The sequence below is a fragment of the Salvelinus alpinus genome, chromosome 2, assembly GCF_045679555.1.
Source record: "Salvelinus alpinus chromosome 2, SLU_Salpinus.1, whole genome shotgun sequence".
NCBI classification, from domain to species: domain Eukaryota; kingdom Metazoa; phylum Chordata; class Actinopteri; order Salmoniformes; family Salmonidae; genus Salvelinus; species Salvelinus alpinus.
In genome coordinates, this window is record NC_092087.1 from 106,013,012 (window position 1) to 106,038,568 (window position 25,557).

General features: G+C 49.5%; 2 protein-coding genes across 3 annotated transcripts in view; both read right to left on the reverse strand.

Moving 5' to 3' along the window:
- LOC139568414 (monocyte to macrophage differentiation factor 2-like) overlaps positions 1-9,340 on the reverse strand; it is a 50,583-nt gene extending 41,243 nt beyond the window's left edge. For both annotated transcript variants that reach the window (XM_071390211.1, XM_071390210.1), the window contains exon 1: positions 8,495-9,340. In XM_071390211.1, coding sequence (XP_071246312.1) covers positions 8,495-8,508 — 14 coding nt within the window. In that variant the 5' untranslated portion in view covers positions 8,509-9,340. The remainder of the gene's footprint in view (positions 1-8,494) is intronic.
- A 250-nt stretch (positions 9,341-9,590) lies between these two features.
- Positions 9,591-25,557, reverse strand: part of arpc1b (actin related protein 2/3 complex, subunit 1B) — a 30,859-nt gene continuing 14,892 nt past the window's right edge. Inside the window, exons 4-10 of the mRNA XM_071390209.1 lie at positions 22,086-22,308; positions 15,968-16,075; positions 15,618-15,857; positions 15,332-15,407; positions 11,072-11,271; positions 10,848-10,938; positions 9,591-10,588 (exon numbers count right to left, since the gene is read on the reverse strand). Of these exons, the coding sequence (XP_071246310.1) occupies positions 10,550-10,588; positions 10,848-10,938; positions 11,072-11,271; positions 15,332-15,407; positions 15,618-15,857; positions 15,968-16,075; positions 22,086-22,308 (977 nt within the window). The 3' untranslated portion in view covers positions 9,591-10,549. The remainder of the gene's footprint in view (positions 10,589-10,847; positions 10,939-11,071; positions 11,272-15,331; positions 15,408-15,617; positions 15,858-15,967; positions 16,076-22,085; positions 22,309-25,557) is intronic.

The window sequence follows — 25,557 nt, forward strand, 5'->3', positions numbered from 1 at the left end:
TCAGTCTGTTTGTTCTCTCTCTCCACCTCCATCAGTCTGTTTGTTCTCTCTCTCCACCTCCATCAGTCTGTGTTTGTTCTCTCTCTCCACCTCCCTCCATCAGTCTGTTTGTTCTCTCTCTCCACCTCCATCAGTCTGTTTGTTCTCTCTCTCCACCTCCATCAGTCTGTGTTTGTTCTCTCTCTCCACCTCCATCAGTCTGTTTGTTCTCTCTCTCCACCTCCATCAGTCTGTGTTTGTTCACTATCTCCACCTCCATCAGTCTGTGTTTGTTATCTCTCTCCACCTCCATCAGTCTGTGTTTGTTCTCTCTCTCCACCTCCCTCCATCAGTCTGTTTGTTCTCTCTCTCTTCACCTCCCTCCATCAGTCTGTGTTTGTTCTCTCTCTCCACCTCCATTAGTCTGTTTGTTCTCTCTCTCCACCTCCCTCCATCAGTCTGTTTGTTCTCTCTCTCCACCTCCATCAGTCTGTGTTTGTTCTCTCTCTCCATCAGTCTGTTTGTTCTCTCTCTCCAGCTCCATCAGTCTGTTTGTTCTCTCTCTTCACCTCCCTCCATCAGTCTGTGTTTGTTCTCTCTCTTCACCTCCCTCCATCAGTCTGTGTTTGTTCTCTCTCCACCTCCATCAGTCTGTGTTTGTTCTCTCTCTCCACCTCCATCAGTCTGTGTTTGTTTTGTCTGATTGATAGCAATCAGAGATGTTCTTTCAGAGTTCTGGAATCTCTCTCTCTCAGAAACCTGCTTTTTGCCATGACTACAGTTGCCTGGCAACTGCCAGTAACCAAGGATCGACTGAGGCTGAAAAAAGAGGTCTGTCTGTCTGTCTGTCTGTCTCTCTCACACACACACACACACACACACACACACACACACACACACACACACACACACACACACACACACACACACACACACACACACACACACACACACACACACACACACACACACACACACACACACACACACACACACACAAAGTAGATAGATGTCACTGTAGAGTGGTGATGTCACTGTAGCCATGGAAACCCCCGAGCAAGGATTTTTTTATGTCACTAAAACCTCCCTTTTCCTCTTCTATCTCCTCTCCCTCCCTCCATCCCAGTCTCTCTCCTCTCCTTCCATCCTCCTCCTCCTCACTCCCAGATCCATCTCTCCTCTCCTCACTCCCAGATCCATCTCTCCTCTCCTTCCATCCTTCTCCTCACTCTCAGATCCATCTCTCCTCTCCTTCCATCCTTCTCCTCTCCTTCCATCTCTCCTCTCCTCACTCCCAGATCCATCTCTCCTCTCCTTCCATCCTTCTCCTCACTCCCAGATCCATCTCCCCTCTCCTTCCATCTCTCCTCTCCTTCCATCTCTCCTCTCCTCACTCCCAGATCCATCTCTCCTCTCCTTCCATCCTTCTCCTCACTCCCAGATCCATCTCTCCTCTCCTTCCATCCTCCTCCTCACTCCCAGATCCATCTCTCCTCTCCTCACTCTCAGATCCATCTCTCCTCTCCTTCCATCCTTCTCCTCACTCTCAGATCCATCTCTCCTCTCCTTCCATCCTTCTCCTCACTCCCAGATCCATCTCTCCTCTCCTTCCATCCTCCTCCTCACTCCCAGATCCATCTCTCCTCTCCTCACTCCCAGATCCATCTATCCTCTCCTTCCATCCTTCTCCTCACTCTCAGATCCATCTCTCCTCTCCTTCCATCCTTCTCCTCACTCTCAGATCCATCTCTCCTCTCCTTCCATCCTCCTCCTCACTCCCAGATCCATCTCTCCTCTCCTCACTCCCAGATCCATCTCTCCTCTCCTTCCATCCTTCTCCTCACTCTCAGATCCATCTCTCCTCTCCTTCCATCCTTCTCCTCACTCCCAGATGCATCTCTCCTCTCCTTCTCCTCACTCCCAGATCCATCTCTCCTCTCCTTCCATCCTTCTCCTCACTCCCAGATCCATCTCCCCTCTCCTTCCATCTCTCCTCTCCTTCCATCTCTCCTCTCCTCACTTCCAGATCCATCTCTCCTCTCCTTCCATCCTTCTCCTCACTCCCAGATCCATCTCTCCTCTCCTCACTCCCAGATCCATCTCTCCTCTCCTTCCATCCTTCTCCTCACTCCCAGATCCATCTCTCCTCTCCTTCCATGTCTCCTCTCCTCACTCCCATATCCATCTCTCCTCTCCTTCCATCCTTCTCCTCACTCCCAGATCCATCTCTCCTCTCCTTCCATCCTTCTCCTCACTCCCAGATCCATCTCTCCTCTCCTCACTCTCAGATCCATCTCTCCTCTCCTTCCATCCTTCTCCTCACTCCCAGATCCATCTCTCCTCTCCTTCCATCCTCCTCCTCACTCCCAGATCCATCTCTCCTCTCCTTCCATCCTTCTCCTCACTCCCAGATGCATCTCTCCTCTCCTTCTCCTCACTCCCAGATCCATCTCTCCTCTCCTTCCATCCTTCTCCTCACTCCCAGATCCATCTCCCCTCTCCTTCCATCTCTCCTCTCCTTCCATCTCTCCTCTCCTCACTTCCAGATCCATCTCTCCTCTCCTTCCATCCTTCTCCTCACTCCCAGATCCATCTCTCCTCTCCTTCCATCCTTCTCCTCACTCCCAGATCCATCTCTCCTCTCCTTCCATCCTTCTCCTCACTCCCAGATCCATCTCTCCTCTCCTCACTCCCAGATCCATCTCTCCTCTCCTTCCATCCCTCTCCTCACTCCCAGATCCATCTCTCCTCTCCTTCCATGTCTCCTCTCCTCACTCCCAGATCCATCTCTCCTCTCCTTCCATCCCTCTCCTCACTCCCAGATCCATCTCTCCTCTCCTCACTCCCAGATCCATCTCTCCTCTCCTTCCATCCTTCTCCTCACTCTCAGATCCATCTCTCCTCTCCTTCCATCCTCCTCCTCACTCCCAGATCCATCTCTCCTCTCCTTCCATCCTTCTCCTCACTCCCAGATCCATCTCTCCTCTCCTTCCATCCTTCTCCTCACTCCCAGATCCATCTCTCCTCTCCTTCCATCCTCTCCTCACTCCCAGATCCATCTCTCCTCTCCTCACTTCCAGATCCACCTCTCCTCTCCTTCCATCCTCCTCCTCACTCCCAGATCCATCTCTCCTCTCCTTCCATCCTTCTCCTCACTCCCAGATCCATCTCTCCTCTCCTTCCATCCTTCTCCTCACTCCCAGATCCATCTCTCCTCTCCTTCCATCCTTCTCCTCACTCCCAGATCCATCTCTCCTCTCCTTCCATCCTTCTCCTAACTCCCAGATCCATCTCTCCTCTCCCTCCATCCTTCTCCTGACTCCCAGATCCATCTCTCCTCTCCTTCCATCCTTCTCCTCACTTCCAGATCCATCTCTCCTCTCCTTCCATCCTTCTCCTCACTCTCAGATTCATCTCTCCTCTCCTCACTCCCAGATCCATCTCTCCTCACTCCCAGATCCATCTCTCCTCTCCTTCCATCCTTCTCCTCACTTCCAGATCCATCTCTCCTCTCCTCTTCTCAGTGATTAAATTAGCATGAAGAAAAGAGGACGTGCGGAGACAGGAACACACACACACACACACACCACACACAGGCACAGACACACACACACAGAGACACAGACACACACACACACACAGTAACACACACACACACAGACACACACGTAGACACACACGTAGACACACACACACACACACACACACACACACACACACACACACACACACACACACACGGTGTGTGTAACGTCAGCGGTTATATCTGGGCCACAAAGAAAGAGGCGGGGTGGTGTGTGTGTGTGTGTGTGTTCCTGTTTCTGTGAAAGAACAGAGATCCTGTCACTACCGCACACACACACGAAGAGTTGCATTAGCTCCTAGGGCTTTAGCTCAACTGGCTAACAGTCACAGGGTCCAACCCCAGTCTGTCAAACAGACTCCTGGCCCAGTAAGTCTCTATAATGTGTTCTGGGGTGAAGTTTCCCCTCGGTACAGACCTGGGATCAGCTTCCCCTAGGTACAGACCTGGGATCAGCTTCCCCTAGGTACAGACCTGGGATCAGCTTCCCTTAGGTACAGACCTGGGATCAGCTTCCCCTAGGTACAGACCTAGGATCAGCTTCCCCTAGGTACAGACCTAGGATCAGCTTCCCCTAGGTACAGACCTGGGATCAGCTTCCCCTAGGTACAGACCTAGGATCAGCTTCCCCTAGGTAAAGACCTGGGATCAGCTTCCCTTAGGTACAGACCTGGGATCAGCTTCCCCTAGGTACAGACCTAGGATCAGTTTCCCCTAGGTACAGACCTGGGATCAGCTTCCCCTAGGTACAGACCTGGGATCAGCTTCCCCTAGGTACAGACCTAGGATCAGCTTCCCCTAGGTACAGACCTAGGATCAGTTTCCCCTAGGTACAGACCTGGGATCAGCTTCCCCTAGGTACAGACCTAGGATCAGCTTCCCCTAGGTACAGACCTAGGATCAGTTTCCCCTAGGTAAAGACCTGGGATCAGCTTCCCCTAGGTACAGACCTGGGATCAGCTTCCCCTAGGTAAAGACCTGGGATCAGCTTCCCCTAGGTACAGACCTGGGATCAGCTTCCCTTAGGTACAGACCTAGGATCAGCTTCCCCTAGGTACAGAACCTGGGATCAGCTTCCCCTAGGTACAGACCTAGGATCAGTTTCCCCTAGGTACAGACCTGGGATCAGCTTCCCCTCTCCCAATTTTAAACCTTAACCATTAGTGGATAAAACGCAAAACTGACCCAAGACCAGCGTCTAGCAGCAACATCACCCTCGTCCCTATAAAGTAGGTTGAGGTTGTCCCTCTCTAGTCTTTAAACACTATAATGTAGGTTGAGGTTGTCCCTCTCTAGTCTCTAAACACTATAATGTAGGTTGAGGTTGTCCCTCTCTAGTCTCTAAACACTATAATGTAGGTTGAGGTTGTCCCTCTCTAAACACTATAATGTAGGTTGAGGTTGTCCCTCTCTAGTCTCTAAACACTATAATGTAGGTTGAGGTTGTCCCTCTCTAGTCTCTAAACACTATAATGTAGGTTGAGGTTGTCCCTCTCTAAACACTATAATGTAGGTTGAGGTTGTCCCTCTCTAGTCTCTAAACACTATAATGTAGGTTGAGGTTGTCCCTCTCTAGTCTTTAAACACTATAATGTAGGTTGAGGTTGTCCCTCTCTAGTCTCTAAACACTATAATGTAGGTTGAGGTTGTCCCTCTCTAGTCTATAAACACTATAAAGTAGGTTGAGGTTGTCCCTCTAGTCTCTAAACACTATAATGTAGGTTGAGGTCGTCCCTCTCTAGTCTCTAAACACTATAATGTAGGTTGAGGTTGTCCCTCTCTAGTCTCTAAACACTATAATGTAGGTTGAGGTTGTCCCTCTCTAGTCTCTAAACACTATAATGTAGGTTGAGGTCGTCCCTCTCTAAACACTATAAAGTAGGTTGAGATTGTCCCTCTCTAGTCTCTAAACACTATAATGTAGGTTGAGGTTGTCCCTCTAGTCTATAAACACTATAATGTAGGTTGAGGTTGTCCCTCTCTAGTCTCTAAACACTATAATGTAGGTTGAGGTTGTCCCTCTCTAAACACTATAATGTAGGTTGAGGTTGTCCCTCTCTAGTCTCTAAACACTATAATGTAGGTTGAGGTTGTCCCTCTCTAGTCTCTAAACACTATAATGTAGGTTGAGGTTGTCCCTCTCTAGTCTCTAAACACTATAATGTAGGTTGAGGTTGTCCCTCTCTAGTCTCTAAACACTATAATGTAGGTTGAGGTTGTCCCTCTCTAGTCTCTAAACACTATAATGTAGGTTGAGGTTGTTCCTCTCTAGTCTCTAAACACTATAATGTAGGTTGAGGTTGTCCCTCTCTAGTCTCTAAACACTATAATGTAGGTTGAGGTTGTCCCTCTCTAAACACTATAATGTAGGTTGAGGTTGTCCCTCTCTAGTCTCTAAACACTATAATGTAGGTTGAGGTTGTCCCTCTCTAGTCTCTAAACACTATAATGTAGGTTGAGGTTGTCCCTCTCTAGTCTCTAAACACTATAATGTAGGTTGAGGTTGTCCCTCTCTAAACACTATAATGTAGGTTGAGGTTGTCCCTCTCTAGTCTCTAAACACTATAATGTAGGTTGAGGTTGTCCCTCTCTAGTCTCTAAACACTATAATGTAGGTTGAGGTTGTCCCTCTCTAGTCTCTAAACACTATAATGTAGGTTGAGGTTGTCCCTCTCTAGTCTCTAAACACTATAATGTAGGTTGAGGTTGTCCCTCTCTAAACACTATAATGTAGGTTGAGGTTGTCCCTCTCTAGTCTCTAAACACTATAATGTAGGTTGAGGTTGTCCCTCTCTAGTCTCTAAACACTATAATGTAGGTTGAGGTTGTCCCTCTCTAGTCTCTAAACACTATAATGTAGGTTGAGGTTGTCCCTCTCTAAACACTATAATGTAGGTTGAGGTTGTCCCTCTCTAGTCTCTAAACACTATAATGTAGGTTGAGGTTGTCCCTCTCTAGTCTCTAAACACTATAATGTAGGTTGAGGTTGTCCCTCTCTAGTCTCTAAACACTATAATGTAGGATGAGGTTGTCCCTCTCTAGTCTCTAAACACTATAATGTAGGTTGAGGTTGTCCCTCTCTAGTCTCTAAACACTATAAAGTAGGTTGAGGTTGTCCCTCTCTAAACACTATAATGTAGGTTGAGGTTGTCCCTCTCTAGTCTCTAAACACACAGCACCTGGCCTGAATACAGGGACTTCCTCCTTCCTCTCTCTCTCTCTTTCCACCCTTCTCACTCTCTCCATCTCTACCCTCTCTCTCTCTCTCCACCCCTCTCACTCTCTCCATCTCTACCCTCTCTCTCTCTCTTTCCACCTCTCTATTTCCATTTCTATCCCTCTCTCTTTCTCTCCAACTCTACCCTCTCTCTCTCTCTTTCCACCTCTCTTTCCATTTCTACCCCTCTCTCTTAACTCTCCATCTACCCTCTCTCTCTCTCTCTTTCCACCTCTCTCTCGTTCCATCTCTACCCCTCGCTCTCCCCACCATCCCTCCCTCCCCCCTCCATCCATCCATCCCTCCGTCCTCCATCCCTCCCTCTCCCCACCATCCCTCCCTATACAGACAGCTGGCAGTTCTGTTAATTAGGTTATCAAGCTGTCTGTTAATGACCTGAGCCCCAGGCCACACACACATGGCCAGGCCAGACCAACAGATCACAGAGCCAAAGCCCAGCAGGGCTACACCTAGTCCAGACTCTGTGTGTGTGACACTCTCTTTCTGACTGCAGTATCCTGTCTGCCCATCTGTAGTCAGTGTGTCCAGACCTGTCTGTCTGTCTGTAGTCAGTGTGTCCAGACCCGTCTGTCTGTCTGTAGTCAGTGTGTCCAGACCCGTCTGTCTGTCTGTAGTCAGTGTGTCCAGACCTGTCTGTCTGTCTGTAGTCAGTGTGTCCAGACCTGTCTGTCTGTCTGTAGTCACTCAGTGTGTCCAGACCTGTCTGTCTGTCTGTAGTCACTCAGTGTGTCCAGACCTGTCTGTCTGCTTCAATACAAAGCGGCGTAGTAGTACAGGAGGATAGTAACAATACAACTACCTATCTGTCATCTCCTCTCACAGTTTACACACACACACACACACACACACACACACACACACACACACACACACACACACACACACACACACACACACACACACACACACACACACACACACACACACACACACACACACACACACACACACACACACACACACACACACACACGGCCCTAGTAAAAGTCTACTGGTGTAAATGCATCAGTCTGATGTTGTCATCTGATGATATAACTACTTTAAATCAGAACCCATGAAAACAACGTGGCCATGGCAACGCAGCCTGTACAAGGACACTGATATCAAATAGATTAGTAAAAGTGATACGTTCCCGCGCGGTCCTTTCGGTCATCGCGGGGCTGTAGAGGGGTCGGTATTATAGATAAGGACTATAATCGGTATTCGTTATTCTACTGTAAAACAGATCATCTCCCAGGCGACGTAGACAGAACTCAGATATTCAACCATTCTAGCCGTTTTCCACCTCTTTATCATTGTATTGTTATTGTATTATTATTGTATTATTATCATATTGTAATGAAACAGCAGGGAGCAGGTCTCGAACCCTCGACCTTCAAGCCCGAAGTCCAGCGCGTCATTGACTGTGCCGCAAAAGCCTGCTCGTGCGGCAGAGTCGATATCCGCGCTTATAAACCCGGGGTCGTTACACTATTGTACTAAATAATAGCGTTACATAAACCAAACTACTATTAGGGGCAGCTGTCATATTGAGTCCCAAATAGGTTAGCAACATCACAGCTGGTTATTATGCGATATGTGTCTGTTCGGTTTATCAAACCCAACACATTCACGTTGATACAACGTCTACTAACTGGGCGTCACGATGTGTACACATTTAGGTGCAAATTATTTAAAAAACTAAACCCACATACCTTACAAGATTCATTTAAAATGTTTTAAAAAAGCAACAGTTGACGTAGAGACGTGGTGTAATGATATAAAAAATGTTTGTCTTCAGTGTTGTGTGTTGGAGCAGCGCTGTTTCTCGACCGGCCCGTCTTGGTTTGGTTTGATTCCGGCGGTGTGTTGCTACTACCTATCTAAAGGACATCTAAGCCACGGCTGATGCTGCTGCTGATGGTGCTGGTGATCACCGACTACCGGGTATCCGGGATTACGAGGTGCTGCAGCGACGATATATGTTGCTAGATTCAGAACAGGCTACACCCGGAAGTGCGAACGATGGAAACGGTTTCCAGGGGAAACAGTCTTCCTGCGTCGCGGGAGAAAAAAATATATATGAAAAAAATATTTAAAAAAAAACAAACAAATTCGGTAACGGTTCAATTTAGATCCAAGTCGTGATGTTGTTTTAAGCGGCCAGAGATACTGGGTTGGAGAATAGTTGGTTCTTTCTCTTTATTTTCTAGAACAAAACGGACGGCTACAGCAGCAAGTCAGAATTCCTGTCAACATCATAACGTATCGTAATATTTAACATAAAAACACCTCCAGCAAAGCTTGAGCAAAACATCTATTTCCAAGACTTTTGGTAGTTTATCAACGTTGTGCGTACTGAATGTAGCCGCTAGATGGCGGGAGTCCGACACCTCAACAAAACAAAAGGGCTCTGAATTTGAGTGTCTGAATGATTTACGTGATGAGTTTATATTAAACTGCGGTCTGAAATTCGGCGTGTCTCGACACATTTTCATAACACTTACTAGTTAACGTCAGATCAGTCTTATCAAACACTTGGGACAGACACACACGCACAAACCGTCTATGATAGTAAATCATTTATTAAATGCATATTATGACCAGCATAAGCATTTAACAGGTACTGCTGCTTGGCTTTCTTCATGATTATATAAATACCTGCTGTAGCGTTCCTCTGAGGCGTCCTGTTATAATAAGTCCTATAGCTACAGTTGCGCTCTAATATATTGCACTTGATAACGGAGTTCGTTGGAGCAGAATGTCCTGTTTCCTCTTTTCAAAACTGGTTGAATGGCAAAACATTATTTGTTTTACCCTGTAGGCATCTGCAACTTACCACAGATATAATAGATCGTACAGTAAACGAATCACCTGCTTCCAACCAAATGAATTCGAATTCTAAATAATTTCCGTTACAAAGAAAAGATTGCGGTCAGAGCGCAGTTATTCTGAAATGACTACGTCCAGAATACCAGTCGACTGCACTTACTGCACTATCAAAAACTGTCATCTGTTTTTTATAAGAGTTAAGTCCATTCTATTTTAATTTTTTTAATTTGAAGTGAAAAATCTCAGTTTAGATTTTTTTCTTTTCTTGGTCCTGTGCTGTAAATCCAACAAATACATGTGTGAACACCAAAACAAAACCCATGTCAACTAATTCCAGAATCGTCCCGTATATTAGAGCACAGCATGTATGTCCAGGCACAACTATCAGTACAGAACACCTGATGGAACAGAAGAACACCTGACGGAACAGAAGAACATCGCTCACAAGCATTTCCTGGATTCTAAAACAAAGAAGATAGAATAAAAAACTAAGATGTGTCCCAAATGGTCTCCTATACCCTGGTAGAGTCCTATGGGTCCTGGTCTACCTAGTGCACTACTTTTGACCAGAGTCCTATGGGTCCTGGTCTACCTAGTGCACTACTTTTGACCAGAGTCCTATGGGTCCTGGTCTACCTAGTGCACTACTTTTGACCAGAGTCCTATGGGTCCTGGTCTACCTAGTGCACTACTTTTGACCAGAGTCCTATGGGTCCTGGTCTACCTAGTGCACTACTTTTGACCAGAGTCCTATGGGTCCTGGTCTACCTAGTGCACTACTTTTGACCAGAGTCCTATGGGTCCTGGTCTACCTAGTGCACTACTAGACAGAAAGGAGATGTCTCCAGCAGCAGCAGAGACAGACAGACGCAGAGAAGCAGAAAGGCAAAGAGGTGAGATTTCTTCATATCCCGGCTGGTCGGCAGAGGGTCATAGTATCAGACTATCTTGAGATCCTTCATGGCAGACTCCAGACTCTGGGAACAGAAGAAGATATTAGGACATCTCTTCATGGCTCACTAGACAACTATTCCACATGGCATGACGACGGAACTAGAAGCACAAGCATTTCGCTACACTCGCATTAACATCTGCTAACCATGTGTATGTGACAAATACAATTTGATTTGATTTGACTACAGTAACTTGTCAGCCTGTGTGTGTAGTGTGTGTGTGTGTGTGTAGTGTGTGTGTAGTGTGTGTATTGTGTGTAGTGTGTGTATAGTGTGTGTGTACCTTGACGTCCCATGTCACCATCCCTCCGTCCATCCCAGTGGTACAGAACTTGGAACACTTACTCTTTCCTCCCTCCAGCACAGAGATCTGACTGGAATACAAAGAGACCGTTAGGAAGGAAGGAAACAGACAGACAGACAGACACTAAGTCATTAGGACCCCCCCCCCCCCCCCCCCCACCAGCCCACAGACAGACACTAAGTCATTAGGACCCACCCCCCCACCTGATGCTGTTCTTGTGCAGACTCTCCAGTCCCTGCTCGGTGGTCTCGGACGAGGTCGCTCGGCGGTCCAGGTTCTGGAAGCGTTCCCTGGCGCTGATCCCTCTCTGAGACGTCTGCTTGGGAACGTCCAGCTTCCCGCCGAACGTTACTGAGCCCGCAGCACCGTCATATACAAACAGCACCGGGTAGCAGTCATGGCCCTAGAGAGAGGAGACACAGTGAGACAGGGAGAGAGAGAGAGGAGACACAGTGAGACAGGAGAGAGAGGAGACACAGTGAGACAGGGAGAGAGAGAGAGGAGACACAGTGAGACAGAGAGAGAGAGGAGACACAGTGAGACAGGGAGAGAGAGAGAGGAGACACAGTGAGACAGGGAGGGAGAGAGAGAGAGGAGACACAGTGAGACAGGGAGAGAGAGAGACACAGTGAGACAGGGAGAGAGAGAGAGGAGACACAGTGAGACAGGGAGAGAGAGACACAGTGAGACAGGAGACAGGGAGACAGGGAAGAGAGGAGAGAGGAGACACAGTGAGACAGGGAGAGAGAGGGGAGACACAGTGGGACAGGGAGAGGGACAGGGAGAGAGAGAGAGGAGACACAGTGGGACAGGGAGAGAGAGAGGAGACACAGTGAGACAGGGAGAGAGAGAGAGGAGACACAGTGGGACAGGGGAGAGAGAGAGAGAGGAGACACAGTGAGACAGGGAGAGAGAGAGGAGACACAGTGAGACAGGAGAGAGAGAGAGGAGACACAGTGGGACAGGAGAGAGAGAGAGGAGACACAGTGGGACAGGGAGAGAGAGAGGAGACACAGTGAGACAGGGAGAGAGAGAGGAGACACAGTGAGACAGGGAGAGAGAGAGAGAGGAGACACAGGGAGAGAGAGAGAGAGGAGACACAGTGAGACAGGGAGAGAGAGAGAGAGAGAGGAGACACAGTGAGACAGGGAGAGAGAGAGAGGAGACAGTGAGACAGGGAGAGGAGACACAGTGAGACAGGGAGAGAGAGAGAGAGAGAGAGGAGACAGTGAGACAGGGAGAAAGAGAGGAGACACAGTGAGACAGGGAGAGAGAGAGAGGAGACACAGTGAGACAGGGAGAGAGAGAGAGGAGACACAGTGAGACAGGGAGAGAGCGAGAGAGGAGACACAGTGAGACAGGGAGAGAGCGAGAGAGGAGACACAGTGAGACAGGGAGAGAGAGAGAGGAGACACAGTGAGACAGGGAGAGAGAGAGAGGAGACACAGTGAGACAGGGAGAGAGAGAGAGGAGACACAGTGGGACAGGGAGAGAGAGAAAGGAGACACAGTGGGACAGGGAGAGAGAGAAAGGAGACACAGTGGGACAGGGAGAGAGAGAGAGGAGACACAGTGAGAGAGAGAGAGGAGACACAGTGAGAGAGAGAGAGGAGACACAGTGAGAGAGAGAGAGGAGACACAGTGAGACAGGGAGAGAGAGAGAGGAGACACAGTGAGACAGGGAGAGAGAGGAGACACAGTGAGACAGGGAGAGAGAGAGAGGAGACACAGTGGGACAGGGAGAGAGAGAGGAGACACAGTGGGAGAGAGAGAGAGGAGACACAGTGGGAGAGAGAGAGAGGAGACACAGTGGGACAGGGAGAGAGAGAGAGGAGACACAGTGAGACAGGGAGAGAGAGAGAGAGGAGACACAGTGAGACAGGGAGAGAGAGAGAGAGGAGACACAGTGAGACAGGGAGAGAGAGAGAGAGGAGACACAGTGAGACAGGGAGAGAGAGAGAGAGGAGACACAGTGAGACAGGGAGAGAGAGAGAGGAGACACAGTGAGACAGGGAGAGGAGACAGTGAGACAGGGAGAGAGAGAGAGAGAGAGAGGAGACACAGTGAGACAGGGAGAGAGAGAGGAGACACAGTGAGACAGGAAAGAGAGAGAGGAGACACAGTGGGACAGGAGAGAGAGAGAGGAGACACAGTGGGACAGGGAGAGAGAGAGGAGACACAGTGAGACAGGGAGAGAGAGAGGAGACACAGTGAGACAGGGAGAGAGAGAGAGAGGAGACACAGGGAGAGAGAGAGAGAGGAGACACAGTGAGACAGGGAGAGAGAGAGAGAGAGAGGAGACACAGTGAGACAGGGAGAGAGAGAGAGGAGACACAGTGAGACAGGGAGAGAGAGAGAGAGAGGAGACAGTGAGACAGGGAGAAAGAGAGGAGACACAGTGAGACAGGGAGAGAGAGAGGAGACACAGTGAGACAGGGAGAGAGAGAGAGGAGACACAGTGAGACAGGGAGAGAGCGAGAGAGGAGACACAGTGAGACAGGGAGAGAGCGAGAGAGGAGACACAGTGAGACAGGGAGAGAGAGAGAGGAGACACAGTGAGACAGGGAGAGAGAGAGAGGAGACACAGTGAGACAGGGAGAGAGAGAAAGGAGACACAGTGGGACAGGGAGAGAGAGAAAGGAGACACAGTGGGACAGGGAGAGAGAGAGAGGAGACACAGTGAGAGAGAGAGAGGAGACACAGTGAGAGAGAGAGAGGAGACACAGTGAGAGAGAGAGAGGAGACACAGTGAGAGAGAGAGAGGAGACACAGTGAGACAGGGAGAGAGAGAGAGGAGACACAGTGAGACAGGGAGAGAGAGGAGACACAGTGAGACAGGGAGAGAGAGAGAGGAGACACAGTGGGACAGGGAGAGAGAGAGGAGACACAGTGGGAGAGAGAGAGAGGAGACACAGTGGGAGAGAGAGAGAGGAGACACAGTGGGACAGGGAGAGAGAGAGAGGAGACACAGTGAGACAGGGAGAGAGAGAGAGAGGAGACACAATGAGACAGGGAGAGAGAGAGAGAGGAGACACAGTGAGACAGGGAGAGAGAGAGAGAGGAGACACAGTGAGACAGGGAGAGAGAGAGAGAGGAGACACAGTGAGACAGGGAGAGAGAGAGAGAGGAGACACAGTGAGACAGGGAGAGAGAGAGAGGAGACACAGTGAGACAGGGAGAGGAGACAGTGAGACAGGGAGAGAGAGAGAGAGAGAGAGGAGACACAGTGAGACAGGGAGAGAGAGAGGAGACACAGTGGGACAGGGAGAGAGAGAGAGGAGACACAGTGAGACAGGGAGAGAGAGAGAGGAGACAGTGGGACAGGGAGAGAGAGAGAGGAGACACAGTGAGACAGGAGAGAGAGAGAGGAGACACAGTGGGACAGGGAGAGAGAGAGAGGAGACACAGTGAGACAGGGAGAGAGAGAAAGGAGACACAGTGGGACAGGGAGAGAGAGAGAGGAGACACAGTGAGAGAGAGAGAGGAGACACAGTGAGAGAGAGAGAGGAGACACAGTGAGAGAGAGAGAGGAGACACAGTGAGAGAGAGAGAGGAGACACAGTGAGACAGGGAGAGAGAGAGAGGAGACACAGTGAGACAGGGAGAGAGAGGAGACACAGTGAGACAGGGAGAGAGAGAGAGGAGACACAGTGGGACAGGGAGAGAGAGAGGAGACACAGTGGGAGAGAGAGAGAGGAGACACAGTGGGAGAGAGAGAGAGGAGACACAGTGGGACAGGGAGAGAGAGAGAGGAGACACAGTGAGACAGGGAGAGAGAGAGAGAGGAGACACAGTGAGACAGGGAGAGAGAGAGAGAGGAGACACAGTGAGACAGGGAGAGAGAGAGAGAGGAGACACAGTGAGACAGGGAGAGAGAGAGAGAGGAGACACAGTGAGACAGGGAGAGAGAGAGAGGAGACACAGTGAGACAGGAGAGAGAGGAGAGACAGGGAACAAGAGGAGAGAGGAGACACAGTGAGACAGGGAGAGAGAGAGGAGACACAGTGGGACAGGGAGAGAGGAGAGACAGGGACACAGTGAGACAGAGAGAGAGAGAGAGGAGACAGTGGGACAGGGAGAGAGAGAGAGGAGACACAGTGAGACAGGAGAGAGAGAGAGGAGACACAGTGGGACAGGGAGAGAGAGAGAGGAGACACAGTGAGACAGGGAGAGAGAGAGAGGAGACACAGTGAGACAGGGAGAGAGAGAGAGGAGACACAGTGAGACAGGGAGAGAGAGAGAGGAGACACAGTGAGACAGGAGAGAGAGAGGAGACACAGTGAGACAGGGAGAGAGAGAGAGAGGAGACACAGTGAGACAGGAGAGAGAGGAGAGAGAGACACAGTGATACAGACACAGGGGAGAGAGAGAGGAGACACAGTGAGACAGACACAGGGGAGAGAGAGAGGGGAAGTGTGTGCTGCATTTGAGTGTGTGTGTGTGTGTGTGTGTGTGTGTACTCACAGCGGCCACCAGGCTGTTTTCAGTGATAAAGCTGACACACAGCAGAGGAAGGGTCTCAGAGCTCAGACTGCTGATCCTAGAATACACACACAGAGATCAGACTGCTGATCCTAGAATACACACAGAGAGATCAGACTGCTGATCCTAGAATACACACAGAGAGATCAGACTGCTGATCCTAGAATACACACAGAGAGATCAGACTGCTGATCCTAGAATACACACAGAGAGACCAGACTGCTGATCCCAGAATACACACAGAGAGGTCAGTGTTCTCTCTCCTTACGTGCTGGTCTTGCCTCCCTCTGCGACCGCCACAGTAGAGTCATGTGACGTCCAGGCCAGGCGGTTCCCGCTGTGGGAGAAACAGACCCCGTGGACCCATCCCCCTCCTGCCCCCTCTCCAGCCCCCCCAGACGCCCCTGGGGGCCCAGACTCAAACAGCACCTCCCCAAAGGGCATCTTGGACCCCCAGACTGTGGGGCCGGGCTTCTCCTCCACCTCCTTGATGTAGGCTGAGAACACCCTGGGGAAGAGAATTAAGTAGACTAGATTAGAGAGGAGAGGTGAATGATTCAAGTGATTTCACTCTTGAAGTATGGTTGAAACATGGTCTCTGACGGTCTCTCTCTCTACCTGCATTTGAAGTCACAGGATCCAGCCGCCAGCAGCACGTTGTTAGGATGCCAGTCCAGACTGAGGATGGTGGAACGAATCGGCTTCTTGATGTGCTTACAGACCCACCTGGGAATAACAGGGTTGAAACGTGGTTGAAGGAAGTACCGTGTAGGACAGGGACTAGGATGGAGCCTGTTACATAGGACATGGACTAGGATGCAGCCTGTTACATAGGACAGGGACTAGGACGCAGCCTGTTACATAGGACAGGGACTAGGATGGAGCCTGTTACATAGGACAGGGACTAGGACGGAGCCTGTTACATAGGACAGGGACTAGGACGCAGCCTGTTACATAGGACAGGGACTAGGACGCAGCCTGTTACATAGGACAGGGACTAGGACGCAGCCTGTTACATAGGACAGGGACTAGGATGCAGCCTGTTACATAGGACAGGGACTAGGATGGAGCCTGTTACATAGGACAGGGACTAGGATGCAGCCTGTTACATAGGACAGGGACTAGGATGCAGCCTGTTACATAGGACAGGGACTAGGATGGTATGTAGGATGCAGCCTGTTACATAGGACAGGGACTAGGATGCAGCCTGTTACATAGGACAGGGACTAGGATGGAGCCTGTTACATAGGACAGGGACTAGGATGGAGCCTGTTACATAGGACAGGGACTAGGATACAGCCTGTTACATAGGACAGGGACTAGGATGGAGCCTGTTACATAGGACAGGGACTAGGATGGAGCCTGTTACATAGGACAGGGACTAGGATGGAGCCTGTTACATAGGACAGGGACTAGGATGGAGCCTGTTACATAGGACAGGGACTAGGATGGAGCCTGTTACATAGGACAGGGACTAGGATGGAGCCTGTTACATAGGACAGGGACTAGGATGCAGCCTGTTACATAGGACAGGGACTAGGATACAGCCTGTTACATAGGACAGGGACTAGGATGGAGCCTGTTACATAGGACAGGGACTAGGATGCAGCCTGTTACATAGGACAGGGACTAGGATGGTATGTAGGATGCAGCCTGTTACATAGGACAGGGACTAGGATGTAGCCTGTTACATAGGACAGGGACTAGGATGGAGCCTGTTACATAGGACAGGGACTAGGATGGAGCCTGTTACATAGGACAGGGACTAGGATACAGCCTGTTACATAGGACAGGGACTAGGATACAGCCTGTTACATAGGACAGGGACTAGGATGGAGCCTGTTACATAGGACAGGGACTAGGATGGAGCCTGTTACATAGGACAGGGACTAGGATGGAGCCTGTTACATAGGACAGGGACTAGGATGCAGCCTGTTACATAGGACAGGGACTAGGATGGAGCCTGTTACATAGGACAGGGACTAGGATGGAGCCTGTTACATAGGACAGGGACTAGGATGCAGCCTGTTACATAGGACAGGGACTAGGATGGTATGTAGGATGCAGCCTGTTACATAGGACAGGGACTAGGATACAGCCTGTTACATAGGACAGGGACTAGGATGGAGCCTGTTACATAGGACAGGGACTAGGACGGAGCCTGTTACATAGGACAGGGACTAGGACGCAGCCTGTTACATAGGACAGGGACTAGGATGGTATGTAGGATGCAGCCTGTTACATAGGACAGGGACTAGGATGGTATGTAGGATGCAGCCTGTTACATAGGACAGGGACTAGGATGCAGCCTGTTACATAGGACAGGGACTAGGATGCAGCCTGTTACATAGGACAGGGACTAGGATGTAGCCTGTTACATAGGACAGGGACTAGGATGGAGCCTGTTACATAGGACAGGGACTAGGATACAGCCTGTTACATAGGACAGGGACTAGGATACAGCCTGTTACATAGGACAGGGACTAGGATGGAGCCTGTTAGATAGGACAGGGACTAGGATGGAGCCTGTTACATAGGACAGGGACTAGGATGGTATGTAGGATGCAGCCTGTTACATAGGACAGGGACTAGGATGGAGCCTGTTACATAGGACAGGGACTAGGATACAGCCTGTTACATAGGACAGGGACTAGGATACAGCCTGTTACATAGGACAGGGACTAGGATACAGCCTGTTACATAGGACAGGGACTAGGATACAGCCTGTTACATAGGACAGGGACTAGGATGGAGCCTGTTACATAGGACAGGGACTAGGATGGAGCCTGTTACATAGGACAGGGACTAGGATGGAGCCTGTTACATAGGACAGGGACTAGGATGCAGCCTGTTACATAGGACAGGGACTAGGATGGAGCCTGTTACATAGGACAGGGACTAGGATGGAGCCTGTTACATAGGACAGGGACTAGGATGCAGCCTGTTACATAGGACAGGGACTAGGATGGTATGTAGGATGCAGCCTGTTACATAGGACAGGGACTAGGATACAGCCTGTTACATAGGACAGGGACTAGGATGGAGCCTGTTACATAGGACAGGGACTAGGGTGGAGCCTGTTACATAGGACAGGGACTAGGACGCAGCCTGTTACATAGGACAGGGACTAGGATGGTATGTAGGATGCAGCCTGTTACATAGGACAGGGACTAGGATGGTATGTAGGATGCAGCCTGTTACATAGGACAGGGACTAGGATGCAGCCTGTTACATAGGACAGGGACTAGGATGCAGCCTGTTACATAGGACAGGGACTAGGATGGAGCCTGTTACATAGGACAGGGACTAGGATGGAGCCTGTTACATAGGACAGGGACTAGGATGCAGCCTGTTACATAGGACAGGGACTAGGATGCAGCCTGTTACATAGGACAGGGACTAGGATGGTATGTAGGATGCAGCCTGTTACATAGGACAGGGACTAGGATGTAGCCTGTTACATAGGACAGGGACTAGGATGGAGCCTGTTACATAGGACAGGGACTAGGATACAGCCTGTTACATAGGACAGGGACTAGGATACAGCCTGTTACATAGGACAGGGACTAGGATGGAGCCTGTTACATAGGACAGGGACTAGGATGGAGCCTGTTACATAGGACAGGGACTAGGATGGAGCCTGTTACATAGGACAGGGACTAGGATGCAGCCTGTTACATAGGACAGGGACTAGGATGGAGCCTGTTACATAGGACAGGGACTAGGATGGAGCCTGTTACATAGGACAGGGACTAGGATGCAGCCTGTTACATAGGACAGGGACTAGGATGGTATGTAGGATGCAGCCTGTTACATAGGACAGGGACTAGGATGTAGCCTGTTACATAGGACAGGGACTAGGATGGAGCCTGTTACATAGGACAGGGACTAGGATACAGCCTGTTACATAGGACAGGGACTAGGATGGAGCCTGTTACATAGGACAGGGACTAGGATGGAGCCTGTTACATAGGACAGGGACTAGGATGGTATGTAGGATGCAGCCTGTTACATAGGACAGGGACTAGGATGTAGCCTGTTACATAGGACAGGGACTAGGATGGAGCCTGTTACATAGGACAGGGACTAGGATACAGCCTGTTACATAGGACAGGGACTAGGATACAGCCTGTTACATAGGACAGGGACTAGGATGGAGCCTGTTACATAGGACAGGGACTAGGATGCAGCCTGTTACATAGGACAGGGACTAGGATGGAGCCTGTTACATAGGACAGGGACTAGGATGGAGCCTGTTACATAGGACAGGGACTAGGATGCAGCCTGTTACATAGGACAGGGACTAGGATGGAGCCTGTTACATAGGACAGGGACTAGGATGGAGCCTGTTACATAGGACAGGGACTAGGATGCAGCCTGTTACATAGGACAGGGACTAGGATGGTATGTAGGATGCAGCCTGTTACATAGGACAGGGACTAGGATACAGCCTGTTACATAGGACAGGGACTAGGATGGAGCCTGTTACATAGGACAGGGACTAGGATGGAGCCTGTTACATAGGACAGGGACTAGGACGCAGCCTGTTACATAGGACAGGGACTAGGATGGTATGTAGGATGCAGCCTGTTACATAGGACAGGGACTAGGATGGTATGTAGGATGCAGCCTGTTACATAGGACAGGGACTAGGATGCAGCCTGTTACATAGGACAGGGACTAGGATGCAGCCTGTTACATAGGACAGGGACTAGGATGTAGCCTGTTACATAGGACAGGGACTAGGATGGAGCCTGTTACAGAGAACAGGGACTAGGAAACATCCTGTTACATAGGAGAGGGACTAGGATACAGCCTGTTACATAGGACAGGGACTAGGATACAGCCTGTTACATAGGACAGGGACTAGGATGGAGCCTGTTACATAGGACAGGGACTAGGATGGTATGTAGGATGCAGCCTGTTACATAGGACAGGGACTAGGATGTAGCCTGTTACATAGGACAGGGACTAGGATGGAGCCTGTTACATAGGACAGGGACTAGGATACAGCCTGTTACATAGGACAGGGACTAGGATACAGCCTGTTACATAGGACAGGGGCTAGGATGGAGCCTGTTACATAGGACAGTGACTAGGATGGAGCCTGTTACATAGGACAGGGACTAGGATGCAGCCTGTTACATAGGACAGGGACTAGGATGCAGCCTGTTACATAGGACAGGGACTAGGATGGTATGTAGGATGCAGCCTGTTACATAGGACAGGGACTAGGATACAGCCTGTTACATAGGACAGGGACTAGGATGGAGCCTGTTACATAGGACAGGGACTAGGATGGAGCCTGTTACATAGGACAGGGACTAGGACGCAGCCTGTTACATAGGACAGGGACTAGGATGGTATGTAGGATGCAGCCTGTTACATAGGACAGGGACTAGGATGGTATGTAGGATGCAGCCTGTTACATAGGACAGGGACTAGGATGCAGCCTGTTACATAGGACAGGGACTAGGATGCAGCCTGTTACATAGGACAGGGACTAGGATGGAGCCTGTTACATAGGACAGGGACTAGGATGGAGCCTGTTACATAGGACAGGGACTAGGATGCAGCCTGTTACATAGGACAGGGACGAGGATGGTATGTAGGCTATAAACAGATATAGTTAAACCCAGTCCTGTCTAGTCCTCACCAGTCATTCTCCTGTTCTCTATAACAGATATAGTTAAAGCCAGTCCTGTCTAGTCCTCACCAGTCATTCTCCTGTTCTCTATAACAGATATAGTTAAAGCCAGTCCTGTCTAGTCCTCACCAGTCATTCTCCTGTTCTCTATAACAGATATAGTTAAAGCCAGTCCTGTCCAGTCCTCACCAGTCATTCTCCTGTTCTCTATAACAGATATAGTTAAAGCCAGTCCTGTCTAGTCCTCACCAGTCATTCTCCTGTTCTCTATAACAGATATAGTTAAAGCCAGTCCTGTCTAGTCCTCACCAGTCATTCTCCTGTTCTCTATAACAGATATAGTTAAAGCCAGTCCTGTCTAGTCCTCACCAGTCATTCTCCTGTTCTCTATAACAGATATAGTTAAAGCCAGTCCTGTCTAGTCCTCACCAGTCATTCTCCTGTTCTCTATAACAGATATAGTTCAAGCCAGTCCTGTCTAGTCCTCACCAGTCATTCTCCTGTTCTCTATAACAGATATAGTTAAAGCCAGTCCTGTCTAGTCCTCACCAGTCATTCTTCTGTTCTCTATAGCAGATATAGTTAAAGCCAGTCCTGTCTAGTCCTCACCAGTCATTCTCCTGTTCTCTATAACAGATATAGTTAAACCCAGTCCTGTCTAGTCCTCACCAGTCATTCTCCTGTTCTCTATAACAGATATAGTTAAAGCCAGTCCTGTCTAGTCCTCACCAGTCATTCTCCTGTTCTCTATAGCAGATATAGTTAAACCCAGTCCTGTCTAGTCCTCACCAGTCATTCTCCTGTTCTCTATAACAGATATAGTTAAAGCCAGTCCTGTCTAGTCCTCACCAGTCATTCTCCTGTTCTCTATAACAGATATAGTTAAAGCCAGACCTGTCTAGTCCTCACCAGTCATTCTCCTGTTCTCTATAGCAGATATAGTTAAACCCAGTCCTGTCTAGTCCTCACCAGTCATTCTCCTGTTCTCTATAACAGATATAGTTAAAGCCAGTCCTGTCTAGTCCTCACCAGTCATTCTCCTGTTCTCTATAACAGATATAGTTAAAGCCAGACCTGTCTAGTCCTCACCAGTCATTCTCCTGTTCGAAGTAGCAGATGGATATGAGGCGTGATCCGCTGCCCACAGCAAACTTGTTCTCCCTGGGAGACCAGCTGACACAGCGAGCAGCCCGGTTGATACGGAGGATGACCAGGGTGGGCTTCCACACCTCCCCCTTCAGAGACCAGACGTACGCGTTACGATCCGTCCCACAGGTCACGATACGGTTACTGTCTGGAGCCCAGTCTATTCCTGGAGAGATGGGAGGGGGGGGCATATAGAGTTACTGTCTGGAGCCCAGTCTATACCTGGAGAGATGGGAGGGGGGGGGGGGGACATATAGAGTTACTGTCTGGAGCCCAGTCTATACCTGGAGAGATGGGGGGGGGGGGGGACATATAGAGTTATCAAATCAAATTTATTAGTCACATACACATGGTTAGCAGATGTTAATGCGAGTGTAGCGAAATGCTTGTGCTTCTAGTTCCGACAATGCAGTAATAACCAACAAGTAATCTAACCTAACAATTCCACAACTACTACCTTACACACACACACAAGTGTAAAGGGATAAAGAATATGTACATAAAGATATATGAATGAGTGGTGGTACAGAACGGCATGGCAGATGCAGTAGATGGTATAGAGTACGGTATATACATATGAGATGAGTACTGTAGGGTATGTAAACATAAAGTGGCATAGTTTAAAGTGGCTAGTGGTACATGTATTACATAAAGATGGCAAGATGCAGTAGATGATATAGAGTACAGTATATACATATGAGATGGGTAATGTAGGGTATGTAAACATTATATTAAGTGGCATTGTTTAAAGTGGCTAGTGGTACATTTTTACATAATTTCCATCAATTCCCATTTTTAAAGTGGCTGGAGTTGAGTCAGTATGTTGGCAGCGGCCGCTAAATGTTAGTGGTGGCTGTTTAACAGTCTGATGGCCTTGAGATAGAAGCTGTTTTTCAGTCTCTCGGTCCCTGCTTTGATGCACCTGTACTGACCTCGCCTTCTGGATGATAGCGGGGTGAACAGGCAGTGGCTTGGGTGGTTGTTGTCCTTGATGATCTTTATGGCCTTCCTGTGACATCGGGTGGTGTAGGTGTCCTGGAGGGCAGGTAGTTTGCCCCCGGTGTTGCGTTCTGCAGACCTCACTACCCTCTGGAGAGCCTTACGGTTGTGGGCGGAGCAGTTGCCGTACCAGGCGGTGATACAGCCCGACAGGATGCTCTCGATTGTGCATCTGTAGAAGTTTGTGAGTGCTTTTGGTGACAAGCCGAATTTCTTCAGCCTCCTGAGGTTGAAGAGGCGCTGCTGCGCCTTCTTCACAACGCTGTCTGTGTGGGTGGACCAATTCAGTTTGTCCGTGATGTGTACACCGAGGAACTTAAAACTTTCCACCTTCTCCACTACTGACCCGTCGATGTGGATAGGGGGGTGCTCCCTCTGCTGTTTCCTGAAGTCCACAATCATCTCCTTTGTTTTGTTGAGTGTGAGGTTATTTTCCTGACACCACACTCCGAGGGCCCTCACCTCCTCCCTGTAGGCCGTCTCGTTGTTGTTGGTAATCAAGCCTACCACTGTAGTGTCATCCGCAAACTTGATGATTGAGTTGGAGGCGTGCATGGCCACGCAGTCGTGGGTGAACAGGGAGTACAGGAGAGGGCTCAGAACGCACCCTTGTTGGGGCCCCAGTGTTGAGGATCAGCGGGGTGGAGATGTTGTTACCTACCCTCACCACCTGGGGGCGGCCCGTCAGGAAGTCCAGGACCCAGTTGCACAGGGCGGGGTCGAGACCCAGGGTCTCGAGCTTGATGACGAGTTTGGAGGGTACTATGGTGTTGAATGCTGAGCTGTAATCGATGAACAGCATTCTCACATGGGTATTCCTCTTGTCCAGATGGGTTAGGGCAGTGTGCAGTGTGGTTGCGATTGCGTCGTCTGTGGACCTATTGGGTCGGTAAGCAAATTGGAGTGGGTCTAGGGTGTCCGGTAGGGTGGAGGTGATATGGTCCTTGACTAGTCTCTCAAAGCACTTCATGATGACGGAAGTGAGTGCTACGGGGCGGTAGTCGTTTAGCTCAGTTACCTTAGCTTTCTTGGGAACAGGAACAATGGTGGCCCTCTTGAAGCATGTGGGAACAGCAGACTGGGATAAGGATTGATTGAATATGTCCGTAAACACACCAGCCAGCTGGTCTGCGCATGCTCTGAGGACGCGGCTGGGAATGCCGTCTGGGCCTGCAGCCTTGCGAGGGTTAACACGTTTAAATGTTTTACTCACCTCGGCTGCAGTGAAGGAGAGCCCGCAGGTTTTGGTAGGGGGCCGTGTCAGTGGCACTGTATTGTCCTCAAAGCGGGCAAAAAAGTTGTTTAGCCTGTCTGGGAGCAAGACATCCTGGTCCGCGACGGGGCTGGTTTTCTTTTTGTAATCCGTGATTGACTGTAGACCCTGCCACATACCTCTTGTGTCTGAGCTGTTGAATTGCGACTCGATTTTGTCTCTGTACTGGGACTTAGCCTGTTTGATTGCCTTGCGGAGAGAATAGCTACACTGTTTGTATTCGGTCATGCTTCCGGTCACCTTGCCCTGGTTAAAAGCAGTGGTTCGCGCTTTCAGTTTCACGCGAATGCTGCCGTCAATCCACGGTTTCTGGTTTGGGAATGTTTTAATCGTTGCTGTGGGTACGACATCGTCAATGCACTTCCTAATGAACTCGCTCACCGAATCAGCATATTCGTCAATATTGTTGTTGGACGCGATGCGGAACATATTCCAATCCGCGTGATCGAAGCAGTCTTGAAGCGTGGATTCAGATTGGTCGGACCAGCGTTGAACAGACCTGAGCGCGGGAGCTTGTTGTTTGAGTTTCTGTTTGTAGGCTGGAATCAACAAAATGGAGTCGTGGTCAGCTTTTCCGAAAGGGGGGCGGGGGAGGGCCTTATATGCGTCGCGGAAATTAGTATAACAATGATCTAGGGTTTTTCCAGCCCTGGTAGCACAATCGATATGCTGATAGAATTTAGGGAGTTTTGTTTTTAGATTAGCCTTGTTAAAATCCCCAGCTACGATGAATGCAGCCTCAGGGTGTGTGGTTTCCAGTTTACAAAGAGTCAGATAAAGTTCGTTCAGGGCCATCGATGTGTCTGCTTGGGGGGGAATATATACGGCTGTGATTATGATTGAAGAGAATTCCCTTGGTAGATAATGCGGTCGACATTTGATTGTGAGGAGTTCTAGATCAGGTGAACAGAATGACTTGAGTTCCTGTGTGTTGTTATGATGATCACACCACTTCTCGTTAATCATAAGGCATACCCCCCCGCCCCTCTTCTTACCGGAAAGATGTTTGTTTCTGTCGGCGCGATGCATGAAGAAACCAGCTGGCTGCACCGACTCCGTTAGCGTCCCTTGAGTTAGCCATGTTTCCGTGAAGCAGAGCACGTTGCAATCCCTGATGTCTCTCTGGAATGCTACCCGTGCTCG